This window comes from Haplochromis burtoni, unplaced genomic scaffold, assembly GCF_018398535.1.
Source record: "Haplochromis burtoni strain Fernald_Lab_line unplaced genomic scaffold, NCSU_Asbu1 Contig_27, whole genome shotgun sequence".
Classification (NCBI taxonomy): Eukaryota; Metazoa; Chordata; class Actinopteri; order Cichliformes; family Cichlidae; genus Haplochromis; species Haplochromis burtoni.
Window position 1 is genome coordinate 2,217,213 of NW_024582388.1, and position 15,561 is coordinate 2,232,773.

Below are 15,561 nucleotides of genomic sequence, written 5' to 3' on the forward strand. Positions count from 1 at the left end.
ATATATACATACATACATACATAGATGATCAGCTATGTCATTAGTTTATTTCCTTCAAAGTAAGAAATCTAAATGAACATCTTCCACATGTGGTGATTCTGTAATTTTGCCAGAGGTTGTAAGACCACTTGTTTCATCTCTTTATAATTTAATTGAAAAAAAGCCCCCACTGAACTTCATACATGCTTTGTCAAGCAGAACTCTCTATTACAGTAACGTGACAGGACCATTTATCAAGTGGAACTTTAGTTTATGGCCTTTACTGTACCAGGCGTGAGACCGAGAGCCACAAGAAGAAGCGTTCATAACAGTGCGATACCTAAATCACTTGGCCATCCTAGTGACAACAGGTGTCATCTGCTGAAAACGCAAACAGTTATAATAGTTTAGTGCAAGTAATGCAATATATAAAAGGCAAACAATTTAAGGCATTTACTTCATACAGCATAATAAGAATGTGATGGCATTTAGCAGGGTTGCAGCTGTTGTCACGAAATATAATAAGCAATTTCTTATTTTAAAAAAAGGGGGCTTGCTAAAATCATATATTTATATTATAATTATAGATTACGTAGACGGAAAGCTAAAAAAAAAAAAGCTTCCAGTCATGTTGTGTCAAATAAGAAACACAATGGTATGGAAGACTGTTTTTTAGATATATTTTTAATATTTTTATTGTTTTTTATTGCTTAGAAGGAGACATTTCTCCATTCAGAAGTCATACAAGCAATCCCAAGCAAGCACTCACACTCACACAGTTATTAAGAGGAAATGATCGGTGGAAACCAGTGATGTAAAATAGGTGCTGTGACATTTTTTTTCCTTGCCAATATAATTTTTTTTCTTGAGCTTTAAACTAATTTAGGCAGTGGACCAATCAAGTTCAATATATGACCAACAGCTTGCTGATACACATCCATTATTAGATCCATCTAACCAGTCAATTATGACACCCCAGCGATAATATCTACTTTACAGAAACTCCTCATGTGAAAAAGTTCTTTTTTAATCAAGGTCACGCCTAAAGCTGTTTTTAGTGAACTATATTACATATAAAACTGTTTAGAGATTAAAATTAAGTAGTGTACCTATAAGTGGATTTTTACATTTGAAATTAGCATGCTGTTAATGCCATCGGTTATGGAATGCATTACTGTTCTTCTGTCCAGAATAGGTTGTTTCTGGCTTTCTTCCCACTTTTAGTTTTTTGATCCTTGCTTGAGCCATGCAATTAATGCAGTGCGGGTAAAAAATGTCGAGTTACATGAACTACATGTCATTTGCGTCATCTCAGGGAAGATGTGAAAGCTTCTCCCACTGACACTGACTCCAAGCAAATGGCCCCAAAATTGAAATTAGCAAATAATTTACATGTTAACATTATCAGTCAACCAGTTTCACATGCTATCTAGGATATCTTATTGTGGGTACACAACAATAAGATATCCTTTGATTTCCTAAGATATGTTGAAATTTTCCTTTGAGTTCAATATGAATGGGAGCAATAAAAACAGATAATTTCCATTCAGTTTAAGCTGCTTGTAATTAAAACAATGCTGATGAGAACACTGAGAATGAACTAACATTAAGGAAGAATAATGAGCTAAAAGATGCCATAAATTTCTGCAGCGCTGAGATGAACTACCAGAATCAGAATATTTATTACCTATTACGAGGCTAATGCAACTTTGAGTTAAACTGAAAAGAACTGAACCGAGAGCTATTTTGCACCTCATGATACATATTTTCAATAATTGATGGAAAGATGATACAATTACGTGCAAGCATGTGCTTTATGTCATCAGTGACAGTTTAGATTCAGAGTTGGGGCCTCGGAGGAGGAGAGACTCAGATGAGGGAGGGAAGGAGGGAAAGCAGAACCACTCATTTATTGTTTTGTTGGCACACCAAATAGCAGTACAATTAATGAGACAATTACAACAATTATAAAAGCCTCTAGGGAACAGGAACAAACACACACATGCTCACACACACAGAAGCACAAACACTCCTCCTGCAAATACAGTGAACTGAATGTAAAGCTTACCCACAAATATTGTACAAACCACACACCCTTGCCAGATAAGGAGCGTCTGCTTGGATGATTTTAATTAAATGTTGTGCTGTTCCTGTATTATTGTTATTATTATTATCATTATTATTCAGTAGAATACAGTTCTTCCACAGATCTGACTGCTCACTGGAACAAAACTATAAACAAAATCTGTTTTCCAATAAAGACAGGAGAAAATAATCAACCATATGTTCCCTCACTGTAATCCTGCTGATTGAATTTTGGCCTCGTGGGATATATCGTACTGTAAAGTCAGGTGGAAAATGGACTCGGCAACACGGCTTTAATGTGGTGGTCATACTTCAGAGCAGGTTATTACTGTATACTCTGTGTGTTATTGTATGTGTGTGCGTTTTGGTGTCAAAAGCAAACAGCTCTGCCAGCAGCAAAGCTGTTTGCTGTGGCTAATAATACTATTTTAAGGAAGGTGTGAGGAAGTGCTTTATTAATAGTACAAAGGAACGAAAGCCCATAAAGAGCTCAACATCAACTGAAGACCTTTTTTAAACCAAAGCTGCCAGCTAATTTCAGCTTAACACATAAGAAAGGAGATATGGTGTGCTTCTTCAGGGCACTTGTGTGTTTCATTATCATAGTGATGATAGTTATAGTGAAACCAGGGAGTGTTAGCTTTGCAATGAAATGATCAATATACTGTAAACTTCTCCTCTAAGTATTTTTAATATTGTGGAAAATATTGTATATTAGAGCGATTTGCTGTGTATACATTAATCGTTTTCTTACATGGTCATGGGGGCAGCAGCCTGAACAGAGAAGCCCAAACCTCCCTCTCCAGCTCATCCGGGAGAACACCAAAGCGTTCTCAGGCCAGCCAGAAGAAGCAATCTCTGCCATGTGTCCTGGGTCCACCCTGGGGCCTCCTCCCGGTGGGACATGCCTGGAGCACCTCACCCAGGAGGCATCCAGGAGGCATTCTAGCCAGGTGCCAGAATCAGCTCAGCTGGCTCCGTTTGAATGTGGAGGAGTAGTGGCTTTACTCCAAGTCCCTCATGTGTGACTGAAGTTCTCACCCAATCTCTAAGGGAGAGGCCTTTAGAGAAAGTTAATTTCTTGTTTCCACAGTCTTATTTTTTCAGTCACTACACAGACGTCATGACCAGGTGAGGTGAGGGTAAGGACATAGATGGACTGGTAAAATGACAGCTTTGCTTTTATGCTCAGCTTTCTGTTCATCACAACAGACCAGTACAGCATTGGCATCACTGGATATGCAGCCCAATCTGTCTGTAAATGCCCTGCTCCCAATATCTTTCTTCAATGAGGGCAACTCATCCCTGTCCCAGAGTGGGCACTCCACCCTTTTCAGGCTGAGAACCAAGGCCTCAGACTCAGAGATACTTGGAGATACCTCTTATACCTGCCGCTTCACACTCAGCTGTGAACTGCTTCAGTGCATACTAGAGGTCACCAGCTGATGAAGCCAACAGAATCACATCATCCACAAAAAGCAGAGATGAGATTCCGAGGCTTTCAGTAAATTCTTCTTTTTCTCATTATAAGTGAAAATACTTGGATTGAGTGAAAAATAATCCCTGTCTTTAGTAAATAGGCATTTTACTGAGTACTGGCAAAACATATTTTGGGCCAGACTAAAAACAAGAATTGGTTGAAACACATTGTAAAGTTTTTATTGACCGCCAATAAAAACACAGTCTGAGAAAAGATGGGAATCTCTGTGGAGTTTGATTTTGGTATGTTAAAATGGTCATGTGGCTCACGAGGCTCTGTGAGGTAGTGGGCTCCTGGACCCTGATTCACTGAGTAAAGACAATCCCTGAATGCCTTAGGGCTAAGTATGAATGCAGAGGATGGAAGTGTTTTAAATAAGGTTGTTTGCAGTCTGTAGACAACTTTGTTGGTCATCTATCTGCAATTATCTGTCTGTGACAGTGCATTTCAGTGTAGAAAGTGTTTGCCAGAGGCTGTTATGTCATAATATATGTGCAGGGTAGGCATGTGCCTGTGTGTGCACTGGGGGAGTAGAGGATGTTTTGTGTCTGCATTCTTTTTTCTGTTCTTTGAAGAGTGCCAAATGATGCTTGGGATATTTCAGTTAGGAAGGGTAGAAGTTAAATTGTGCTTTCTTTCTTCCTGTACTTTTTCCATTTCATCTAAGTCTTCATCTCTGTCACCACCTTCATGATCATCATGTTTAATCCCACATCTTCAAAAATAAACTTCATTAACAAAAATTTCCATGTAGATGCAGCAATCTGCATCTACATGGTTTTTTTTTTTTTTTTATCTTTAGTTATATGAAAAATCCGCCCCTTGTTCCAACATTTGTGTCATTCTATCTATATTGTTGCATACATGGACCCCTGATCCCTGAGAGCTTATTTGTTCTACCCAAAGTTGTGCACGTGATGTCTTTATATATTATCCCAGTCAGAGTGGAGCTGAGTGTTTATTAGAAAAAAAAGAAAAAACTAACACAACTGAGAGAATATTTTTCCTTTTGAGTGATTTGTGCAATTATTATAATTGTGCAAATCCACATACCATACCATACCATCGTTATTTATAAAGCACTTTAACATAAAACCAGAGTTCACAAGTGCTGTACATATGCAAATAGCATAAGCAACTAAACTAAAATAAAACATGTTAAAACAAAATTGAGTCAACCCCCTTAAACAAAGGCTTCAGCCAATAAATATGTTTTAAGAAGAGTTTTAAACTCAGAAAGAGAAGAGGCCTGTCTAACGTGCAAGCGCAGATCATTCCACAACTTTGGAGCAGCCACAGCAAAAGCACGATAAAGCAAAACATTAAAGACCTGACCAGGCTTGGTTATTTATCTTTCTTTTAAAGGCTGAACACTTTTTTTCTTTTTCATTTTGTTGTTTTTATGCTTAAATTTTTTTTAAACAAAATTTGTTAGCATTTCTCACACCCACCTCACACAGGTATGCTTGCTTGCTCTGCTCTGTAGATCTGCTGCAACCTGGAGGGCCCCTCCAACCAGAAGCTGCCTCAGATGGTGCTGAGCTCATATATGCACATTAACAGCTGCAGTTCAAGATGGTGGAGCTGAATCCCTTGGGACAATTGAGATTTTATGTAGTTACAATATTTATTTTGGGGTTTCTTTTATTATTTGTGTAAAAAAAAAAAAAAAGCAAGTGTATGCATGTATGTATGCACACACTTGTACAATCACCCTCTGTCCAAAGTCATTTCTGTGGGCAGCACTCACCTCTCTCCAGCTACCACCTACATTTCCTTCAGAAGAACACTAAGGTGTTTCTCAAGCCAGCTGTGAAACTCTTCAGCAAAGATGCATCCAAAAGGGATCCTAGTTAAATGCTCAAACCACCTCATTTGGCTCCATTTAATGTAATGCAGCATGTATTCGGATCCTAAGGATCAGACTACATGAACCCCTGACACTGTGAGCTTATTTGTTCTACCCAAAGTTGTGGCCATACTGTAGGTAAGGGAAGGAATGTGTATGGGCCAGCTATGCCTTAATGATTACCTCTTTACCACAGTATAGCAGTATAGTGTCTGCATCGCTGGACTTACTATAGTCTTGTCAACACATGTTTAGTAACCAAATCACAAAAATCTGTCTGAAAGAAAAGTATCTGCTTTTCGACTTTTTGGGAGGAAATGTTTTCCCAGCCTTGACTTATTTTTGCAAAATTAAGGATGCAGATTGAATTAAAGGATTTTTGGCAGTTATGGCTCAAGAGATAGAGCTTGTTTTCTTCTAATTGGAAGGTCAGAGAGTTGACTCCTGGCTCATCCATCCTGCATGCATACTATCCTCAGTCAAAACACTGCACCCCAAATTGCACTGATGCATACAAGGGTGTGTTAATTGGTGAATATAGCTTTAAGGGTAAAGTGTTTTGAATGTTATATGTTACTAGAAAAGGTCTATATAACTGTCAGTTCCTATAAAACCAGTTGTAACCTATGGAAAGAAATATTAAACTCAGTTGCGCATGCTTTCTCTCAGAAGGAAAGTATGTGAAAAGCAAAGAAATGATATTTTGTCTTTTACTAAATGAGCTTTCAGCTGAATTGTTTCACAATGTTACAAAAGATGTTGTACACCGGATTATTTTTCCCCCACTTCATCAGCCTCCCACAATAAGTTACCCAAATGGAAAATAGAACCTCTTGCAAATATTCGAAGTGAAATATTTTCTGCATTTTTTTCCTGACCCTCCTACACACATTTGACCATGAAGTGAGTGACATGCTTGAGTAAACATTTGAAATGCTTTCTGTCCATTTAATGAAAGAGCTTTATATAACAGAGTCATTGTGAAAATAATTTCAAGTGCTTTGAGAGTACACTGAGTATACTGAGAGTTTGAAAGCATTTTGGCCAATCATAATTATCTAGTATCATCTGCACCATTAAGTAATTCCAAAAGGTCAAAGAGTTGATCCTGGCAGTCGGTTTTCCCGTCAAAGTGTTCATAAATAGCTCGAGTCTGCTCGCTCATTGTACGATAAGTGACTTGGCTAAAACATAAAAGATGCTTCAGCAGCTGTTTCAAACAAAACAAAGTTGGATGCACTTGACAATAACAGATGAAAGGTATGTTTTGGCATCAACTGCTTTTGTCCCATTTGAAAGGTTTTTAGCAGTTAAAATTGGTTCCTAGTGTTCAAGCTGCCAAAAAACAAATGGATGTTTTCAAATCTGCTGTCACAGTATGTATGTATATATAACAATGTATACATTTTTTTTTTTTTTGCTTTGTGACCTTAGAGACATTCAACTGTCTCCCACACAAACATCCAGCAGGGTGCCATTTCATAATCTTCTCAACTTTTCTCTCCCTCGGTGTGTTTCAGGTGTTCTCCCAGTCCTTGTGAACACGGCGGTCCCTGCAGTCAGTCCTGGACTGTCTTTCACTGCAACTGCTCTGACAGTGGCTACAGTGGAGCGACCTGCCACAGCTGTGAGTCACCTTTCAAGCAGATTTAAGTCATAACAGCCACAAATAGAATTTGTAAAATTTAAAAGAATAGCTTTATAAATCTTTATTTTACAGCATTCATTTTTGATTCAAAACTGTATCTCGGGCAAATCTATGTATGATACAAAGGTCTCACTTATAGATCATCCTGAAAACCGTACTCCAGTATGCCATCCATGTATAGATGGATAGGGAAAACCTATCCAGGATCCTGTCCCAGCAACAGGCTGCTAGTCTGTTGCATGAAAAATACATAAAAATGCATACATTCATGCCTGCAGTCAACTTAGAATCACCAGTTAACCTAATGAGCATGTTTTGTATGCTGTGGAAGGAATACAATCAGAGAACTCACAGGCACAAGGAGAACATGGACACACAAGAAAAAGGACACGTGGGACCTTTGGCAATAGTAACCGCTCTACCCGGTGCCGTCCAGTACTCCCCTGCTGAGGAATTTAACTAGCTTCCCTGCTTTCTTTGTGTTTAGTTCACCTCAACAGATAATAACCATAAGAAACCAATAAACCTATTAAAAGTAAACATGGCTTCAGGATTTAGTCATCATATTTATGCTTCGCTACTGTACATATACTTTTAGTTTTTAATCACACTGTGAACTTCTGACTTGATGCATAGTTTTCACCTTCTAAAATGAGAGTCTTTTGCTTTTCTAAATAAAGTTATTCAAAAATACATGTTACTCATCAGAAGACGTGAGTGTGTGCATCCTTGAGGTTGAACAAATGTGATTAATGCTTTTATCCATCATAACCACTTTTTTTTTAACCTGTTCCTAATCCGACACTGTTTTAGTTTCCTTTCATCTTGTTGCATTACCTATACCTTATCATGTAATACAATTTGTGGGAGTCTTGGCCAAAGGTGAAAAACAAGGTCCAAACTTTCAGTCTGAGACGTGAAGCACATCCTTTTAGCCTAGTGTTAAACTAGTTATTAAGCAAAATGTCCTAATGTTTTGGACTCTTTGATTGTGTAAAATATGGCAGGTGATTTATTATTATATATTTACATGTTTGAAATAAAACAAAAAAACAACAAACAAAAGACAAAGTAAAAAAAAAAATCAAGTTGTCACAAATCACAAATGTGACAACCCCGTTAACGCCGCCTTGACGTGGCATAATTAGTCTCCCATTTCGTCAAAACCAAAAGCATTTTTCATATTAATGAAAAGACAGTGCGATAGTTTTGACAGATGAAACTTTGCTTTAATTAAATTAAGCTGGAAGAAAAATTGTAAGAGAAAAAGAACATTTAATTCCGATAATTAATTACCTTGTACATAATGTAACGGGATGTCTTCACAGTATAATAACTGAAAACTTGCAGGCAGTTCATTTTTCTTCCCTTTTTATTGTTTTATGACAGTATTATTTATTGAAAGACAGATCACCCTTAATAGTGCGTTGTGCTGCTTTCATCTACATAATAGTCTCATCTTGCTCCCCATCGTTCACGTGAGGGGTTTTAAAGCAGCATCAAATGACCTGTCGAGCTGGTAGCTCCAGCTCCAGTGTTTACAAAACTCGTGATTCTGAGGGTGCTACAATTACAGTGACATGGATTTTTCCCTTTGTTGGTGGTGGTGATGCAAATTGGTACTTGTGACAGAACAAAGAGTTTTTCTTTGGACAACTAAGCGGCGTTTTAGATTTAAGAGCTTCCTGGGATCCCTGTCCAGGAAACTTCTCACTTTTTGATGGTGCATGATTAAAAGGAAAGAGGGCGATGATGCTACACTGCCAAATACTGAATCAATACATACATTTATGTACATAAGGTGATCCCTGCTTCTAGTTCTGTGCCAGTTATCTCAAGTTAGATCCTCAAGACTTGTAAAGAGATTTTTGTGTAAGCCTTTTTTAATCCTGACAAATAAAAGTATTTTCTTTGAGTTGAGGAAAAGAGATAAACAGGTGAAGTGTTTAGATATGGGTGTTGCTTTATGGGCTCAAGCATAAAAAGAAGGAGACGGAGCAGAAGTTTATTTATTCACTGTGTATTCCCACTAGTCATTACCATCGTCTCCGGCTGGATATAACTTTAGTTCATGAGAACCTCTGATTATTTTCTTCACTCTGATCATATGACATTGATTCAGTGGCAATACGTACGTATGAAGCAGAACCCCCTAATCCTCCATAGTTTTGATCTCCATCCCCTGGCAGCTCCCATGGGCCAGCATGTTGACGTTGTTGATCTCATTATTTTCCTTCCAGCTGTGTATGAACAGTCCTGTGAGGCATACAAACACAATGGCAACACATCGGGACATTTTTATATCGACGTGGACGGCAGCGGACCAATCAAACCGCAGCTGGTCTACTGCAACATGACAGGTGACACAACCACACTTACAGCCCCCTTTACTACCATCAACAGTCAACATTTGCTTGTATTAACATTTACATAATTGCACATAAATAATGACACTCAACTGTTTTTAATGCACCTTATGCACCCCCTTGCCTTTTTTCTGATGTTTGTATTATTTCTATTATGATACTACAGAACTTTTTCTTGTTCATTATTATATAGATATTCCAGTCAGTCTCTATCAGCACTTTTTCTGTCTAGACTCCTAGTCTCTATCCATCTATTGATATGGTTTAAATAACTTTAATTTAATTCCATGCTTTTTATTTAACTACAGAAAAACGTATTTAGTGATTTTTAGTGTAGAAGAAGGTGGAAACTGAACATTACAAACATATACAAACAGCCAAGCTAGAATAGATGTTCACATTCATCTATATTAGCATTTGAGAAGTCAGACTCAAGTGCCGTGAGTGGGGCTTTGGCTTTCAGTGGGGCTGGGATTCCTCGTAACAGACACTGACTGCAGTTCCTAGTGTGAGATATATAGATATATGGTGAAGAGAGAGCTGAGTGTAAAGGCAAAGCTCTTAATTTACCGGTCAATCTACGTCCCTACCCTCACCTATGGCCACGAGCTGTGGGTAGTGACTGAAAGAGCGAGATTGCGGATACAAGCGGCGGAAATGAGCTTCCTCCGAATGGTGGCTGGCCTCTCCCTTAGAGATAGGGTGAGAAGTTTAGCCATCCGGGAGGGGCTCAGAGTAGAGCTGCTGCTCCTCCACATCAAAAGGAGCCAGCTGAGGTGGTTCGGGCATCTGACAAGGATGCCTCCTGGGTGCCTATTGGGTGAGGTGTTCCGGGCATGTCCCACCGGGAGGAGGCCTCGGGGCAGACCCAGGACACGCTGGAGAGATTATATCTCTCGGCTGGCCTGGGAACGCCTTGGTGTTCCCCCCGGATAAGCTGGAGGAGGTGGCTGGGGAGAGGGAGGTCTGGGCTTCTCTGCTTAGGCTGCTGCCCCCGTGACCCGGCCCCGGATAAAGCGGATGAAGGATGGTTTTGGTTTTTGTACTGTTTCTAGACTTTTGTTACTTTCTTTGTGAGAAAGTTTCTTTGTGCTTTAGTCTAGTGCCTTTTTTCATCTCGTCTCTGTGATTCTCCATTTAGTTACTTCCTTATTTTTTCTTATTTGTTATCAACTTAATTATTTTAAGCTACGCCTTGTTAACCTGGTGTTTCCACTGTGCCCGACCTCAGCTTGTTCTTTTTTGATTCATACTGTGTCCCTGTTGTTTATGTCTTTTGGATTACCTTGGTTAAATAAAGCTTGTTTTAAAAAAGCCACTCTTTGAACCTAAAAGAGGACAAGAAATGGAGGAAAAAGTTTCCTTTATTTTAATTCTCTTTCACCTTGTGGTGTAATTGGCATCAATCATGCCTGGATATCTCTGTCTGCAGAGGAGAACACATGGATGGTGATCCAGCACAACAACACAGAACTGACCAGACTCCGACCATTTACAGGCGTAAACCAGTATTCAATCCACTTTGACTACTCGTCTGAGGAAGAGCAGCTGTTGGCCGTTATTAAGCAGTCGGAGCACTGTGAACAGGAACTGTCTTATCACTGCAAAATGTCCCGTCTCCTCAACACCCCAGGTGAGACCCCTGTTTAAAAAAAAAACAAAAGCAATGCAACTGCTCAGCTGATGAAACGAGAAGAAGTACAAAAATGTGAACGTGTGCTGACTTTGCCTTTTTAGATTTGTTTACCACCAAGAGCAAAAAATGATTTACTCACAGAAAATGACAGCAAAGCAAATAATCATCTTTAGGATAGTAAAATATTCAAGCAGTGACTCACTGAATCATTTTTTTTAAGTTATAAGAGGCATATATCATTTTGTACAAAAACAAAGCTCTCAAGAAAGCAATCAAACACCCCGCGGCTCCACACGTCTTCCCCGCTCCACTAGAGAAAACAAAATGATTGCTATGCTCATTGCTGCAAACTTAATCAGCATCAGGATTTTCTTCCTGTTTACCAGTGAGTCAGACTAATGGATTGTGTTTACATGTCTCCTTCTTTTAGATTCGAGAATTAAGCCCAATTATTTTGTCTGCGTTTTTCTTTTCGATGTTTTTTCACGGTCCTGCAACTCTTTAATTGACCCAAACACAGCCATTTAGACTGAGCTAAACTACAAAGAACAGCCTTTATATCTAACTGGAAATCATTCATGTTTGTCAGCCAACATTTATCTTTAATCCTTTTGGTAACCAAGCAGCATACAGAGAAAAAGTGCAGTGGAGCACTGCGTGCTCAGTATTAGCTCTTTTGGTACTCATTATGCATTTATAATCCTCTGTCCATCGCCTGTCTGGGGGCAGGGAAGACATCTAGCTAGAAAACACTGTTCAGGGAAAACGGGGCATGAAATGAGGAAAGAGAACTGCAAGAATTAAGTGAGTGGCGGTGTTGTGTTATGTCCCTCTGGCATTTAGTTAAAAGTTTTGTTGTAAGTGACTTACAATAAAAAGGTCACTCTCTACATCAGCATCGCAAGATAAGAGCAGTACGTGATGTGAGAGCGACAGTGAGCAAGCTTATCTAGGTAGTATTTATGTACACGGTATAGTGGAGAGAAGTCGTAATGTATTTTTAAAAAAGAAATGAATACAGTTTTTTTGTATTACACGCATATTAGACAATTTTAATGACCTCAAGCACACAGAAAACACACAATTTAGATTAGGTGGTTTCACTTTTGCTGTATTTTTTTCTCATTTTAGACTTTACTTGGCAGGTTTCTACTACTAATGTATAGGTTACTGCATGTCTGACTGTAATTTAAGTTGCACACATTTAGGAAATTTAAATATTTGCAGCTTCAGCTTTTCATAGCACAATATCCCCTCAAGATAAAACTCTGATTTATGAAGCTGACTTATCAGAAGTTGTTCACGTTGGTTTTGGTGTACATTTGTGTGTCAGAGGGCTCTCCACTCAGCTGGTGGTTCGGCGGACCGGGTGCAGGTCGAGTTCAGACTTATTGGGGTGGAGCTCAACCGGGCAGCCAGCAGTGTGCCTGCGGTCTGGAGGGCGACTGTGTCGATCTACAACACTACTGCAACTGTGATGCTGACCGCATGGAGTGGTACTGACCTTAATGAATACACACATTTTTCTCTACATATGCATCTACTATGAGCCGTCATTTTTAGTTAATTTGAAGTGAATATCAGTGATGCCAGGCCTTATTCCACGGTCCAGTAAGCACTGTGTAATAATTACACAGGAAAAATGAAAAACACAAATAAATCCAAGAGAATAACAAAAGACCATGATACTGTATATGCATTTGTTTACAAAAAATACAGAGGCCACCCTCTTCTCTTAGAGTGCCCTTCTACGTCAGATAATAGCTCATATCAGTCTACTTCATTTTTAATGGGTAAAGCAGTTGAGTGTGCTTAGATCTGTCAAATGCAATAAAAATTGTTCATTTATTTTAAATGACAGTAAAAATTTTACAGAAATTATTTTATTAGAAAATAGAAAACTGATTTAAAAAAGTAACAACTCTTTATTCGCCAAAAAGAAACATCTGTTTCTGCTCCTGGTGAATATATGTGGTTAAAAATTAGTGGAGGAAAAAAAGGTCCATTGACAACTGAAAAGCAGCCATAAAGCATTCTGTCTGCAACAAGACGAGTGGTGAAAATGAAAAAAGTCAAAGACAGCTTGGCTGAAGTAAGTAATTACAGGAAATACACACACACAGTGCATGTCTCCAACTTTAACCTCTTATTCAGGATATGAAACATGATTGACTTGCCCCGCCTGACTTGTAACTTTGGTGGTTTAGCAAACACTAAATCAGCTGGGATAAATGGAGCAGCGGAAGAAACAAAAACAGCTCTAACCTTTCCTCCTGTTGTAACCAATCCTGCCATGCTTCACTTCCTTCCATCATTTCCCAGTCCAAGCTGTTTGTGCAAATCTAACTCTATTTTTACCGACCGGAGCTGTTACTTCTGCCCCTCAATATTTCATCAGATTCCCAAAGTGCTGTCTTTGCTTTTCCACTCTGAGTCCCAGATGTATTTCTTTACTCAAATTTCTAGAGGAAGCAGGATAACCAGCAGATTATCCAAAGTGCAGGAAGCAAAATGTGAGCATAAATGGACAGGGGATTTCTTCATTTGGGGCTAGCTGTTAGGATAACTGCCAAGGATAAAGTTTTGACTGGCAGGAGGGCTATAAATTGGTTTTGAAATAAATAGGTCCCCAAGAGATTGCACCTACACTCTGCAATGTTTGCGTCAGACCGTCACATCATGTAATCTTATTGCAAGAGAGATGTAACATTAAAACACACAAACCAATAAATCTATAAATAAATACTAAGTGAATGTAGATTACGGTTTGTCATCCTGTATTTGTTTATTGTCTTCACACCTTTTTTATTACATTAATCCTGATTTTTCTACTGCCCCTCATGTTTTGTTCATATGCATTTTTTTTCTCCAGGACTGAAGACTCAGGCCTGCTCACCCATAAGGAGAGCCTACCTGTCAGGTCTCTGGTGTTGGGTGACATACAGAGGCCAGGATCAGAGGCTGTGTACAGGGTGGGACCACTGCAGTGTCACGGCGATCGTAAGACCCCCTATGGGTTTTGGTTACCCATTTGCCTACATTTAATTTATGAAAACTCGTATTACTTTGTCTTTATTCTCTCATTTTATCGTCAATCATTTCGATTGAAGAGATTGTTTAATTTAGGGCAGCTGTGCCATAAACCTTATCAGGTGATCTGATAAATTTGTTAAGCACCGTTTACTTGGCGGATACTAAAATTAAACATGGCCAATATTTCAAAAGATAATGTCTTTTTATGAGGGCCAGCCAGTCTGAAGAAAGATGGCTTAAAGGTAGGGAGCAAATCAGGTTGTTTCGGGTAAATAAGGAGGATGTACTGAGGGGCTGCATTCTACAGAGCTTATTTTTAATTATCATGCAAAGCTAGTCTAGATGGGAGATACTGTCCATGGTTTAGGATTAAGCTGGAGCATGTTACAGAAAAGCTTAGTGATAACTGTGTTAACTCACATTCTTTTACCTTTATATCATGTCAAACTCAATTTAAGTATTGTTTCAATAAAAGTGCAGTGAAATTGAACATCATTCTCTCTTTGCACTATTAAAATGTTCTCTGGTGTTCTTAAATTACATGTTCCAGTTCAAATGTGAGATTTACAATTAGCTTAAGATAATTTAACAGGTTGGTTTGTGTTCTTTTGATGTGACTTCTGAATGCTGAAGGTGACTTTTGTTTATTTATATATTGTTTTAGGGAATTTTTGGAATGCTGCGTTTTTCGACAAGGAGACATCGTACCTCCACTTTCCTACTTTCCACGGAGAGCTGAGCGCAGATATCTCCTTCCTGTTTAAAACCATGGCCTCCTCCGGTGTATTTCTGGAAAACCTGGGCATCAAAGACTTCATCCGGATTGAACTGAGCTGTGAGTAAGAGCTGGAGGCTAAACACAGAGTCCAAATCAAACACAAATAAAAGGAGTGGAGTTTTCTTTTTCTTTTTTTTTTTACAGTATGAAAGCACAAGTTTTTATTTTTATGTATCAAAATATTTGCGTGCCATAGTTCTAAATCTTTTATTTCTATTTGTGGATCTTACCAAATGCTCGTGTCCTTGTTATTTTTCTGTGTTAGGAGCAAAGTGTTTGAAATAGTCTGTGGGTCCTACAGAAGAGGGTGACAACATTGAACTCTTCATTCTTGTTTCGTTTTTTCATCAAAAGACTGATTTCTTTAGCATTTTCTTTCGGTGCTGCTTTTGTGTTTCCAGTACTTTATTATGCTTTAAGCTGCATTATTTGTTATTTTATGATCAAATTTTCTTCCCCCACAGGCCGCAGTTGAATGCATTTCACAGTCGTACACCTACACTGATGATAAATGCCGACCCACGGCACTGCATTCACCACACAACATAAATGTGAATAAGACTAAACCCGTAAAAGGGAACTCATAATTACCCCTGCAATTCTTTTTTGGGTTTTTTTTGTGCACCATTGCTTTTAATTTTACAGTTGTTTTATGAACTCTCGGGGGCATTTTCACCCTCACCCTCCATTAATTCTTGTCTCTTATG

General features: G+C 38.7%; 1 protein-coding gene across 2 annotated transcripts in view; it reads left to right on the forward strand.

The window, feature by feature from the left end:
* The window catches only part of LOC102292427 (contactin-associated protein-like 4), a 116,414-nt gene that overhangs the window by 73,433 nt on the left and 27,420 nt on the right, over positions 1–15,561 (forward strand). For both annotated transcript variants that reach the window (XM_005918044.3, XM_042219044.1), the window contains exons 11-16: positions 6,914–7,020; positions 9,282–9,401; positions 10,840–11,040; positions 12,377–12,539; positions 13,916–14,043; positions 14,741–14,911. In XM_005918044.3, the coding sequence (XP_005918106.1) occupies positions 6,914–7,020; positions 9,282–9,401; positions 10,840–11,040; positions 12,377–12,539; positions 13,916–14,043; positions 14,741–14,911 (890 nt within the window). The remainder of the gene's footprint in view (positions 1–6,913; positions 7,021–9,281; positions 9,402–10,839; positions 11,041–12,376; positions 12,540–13,915; positions 14,044–14,740; positions 14,912–15,561) is intronic.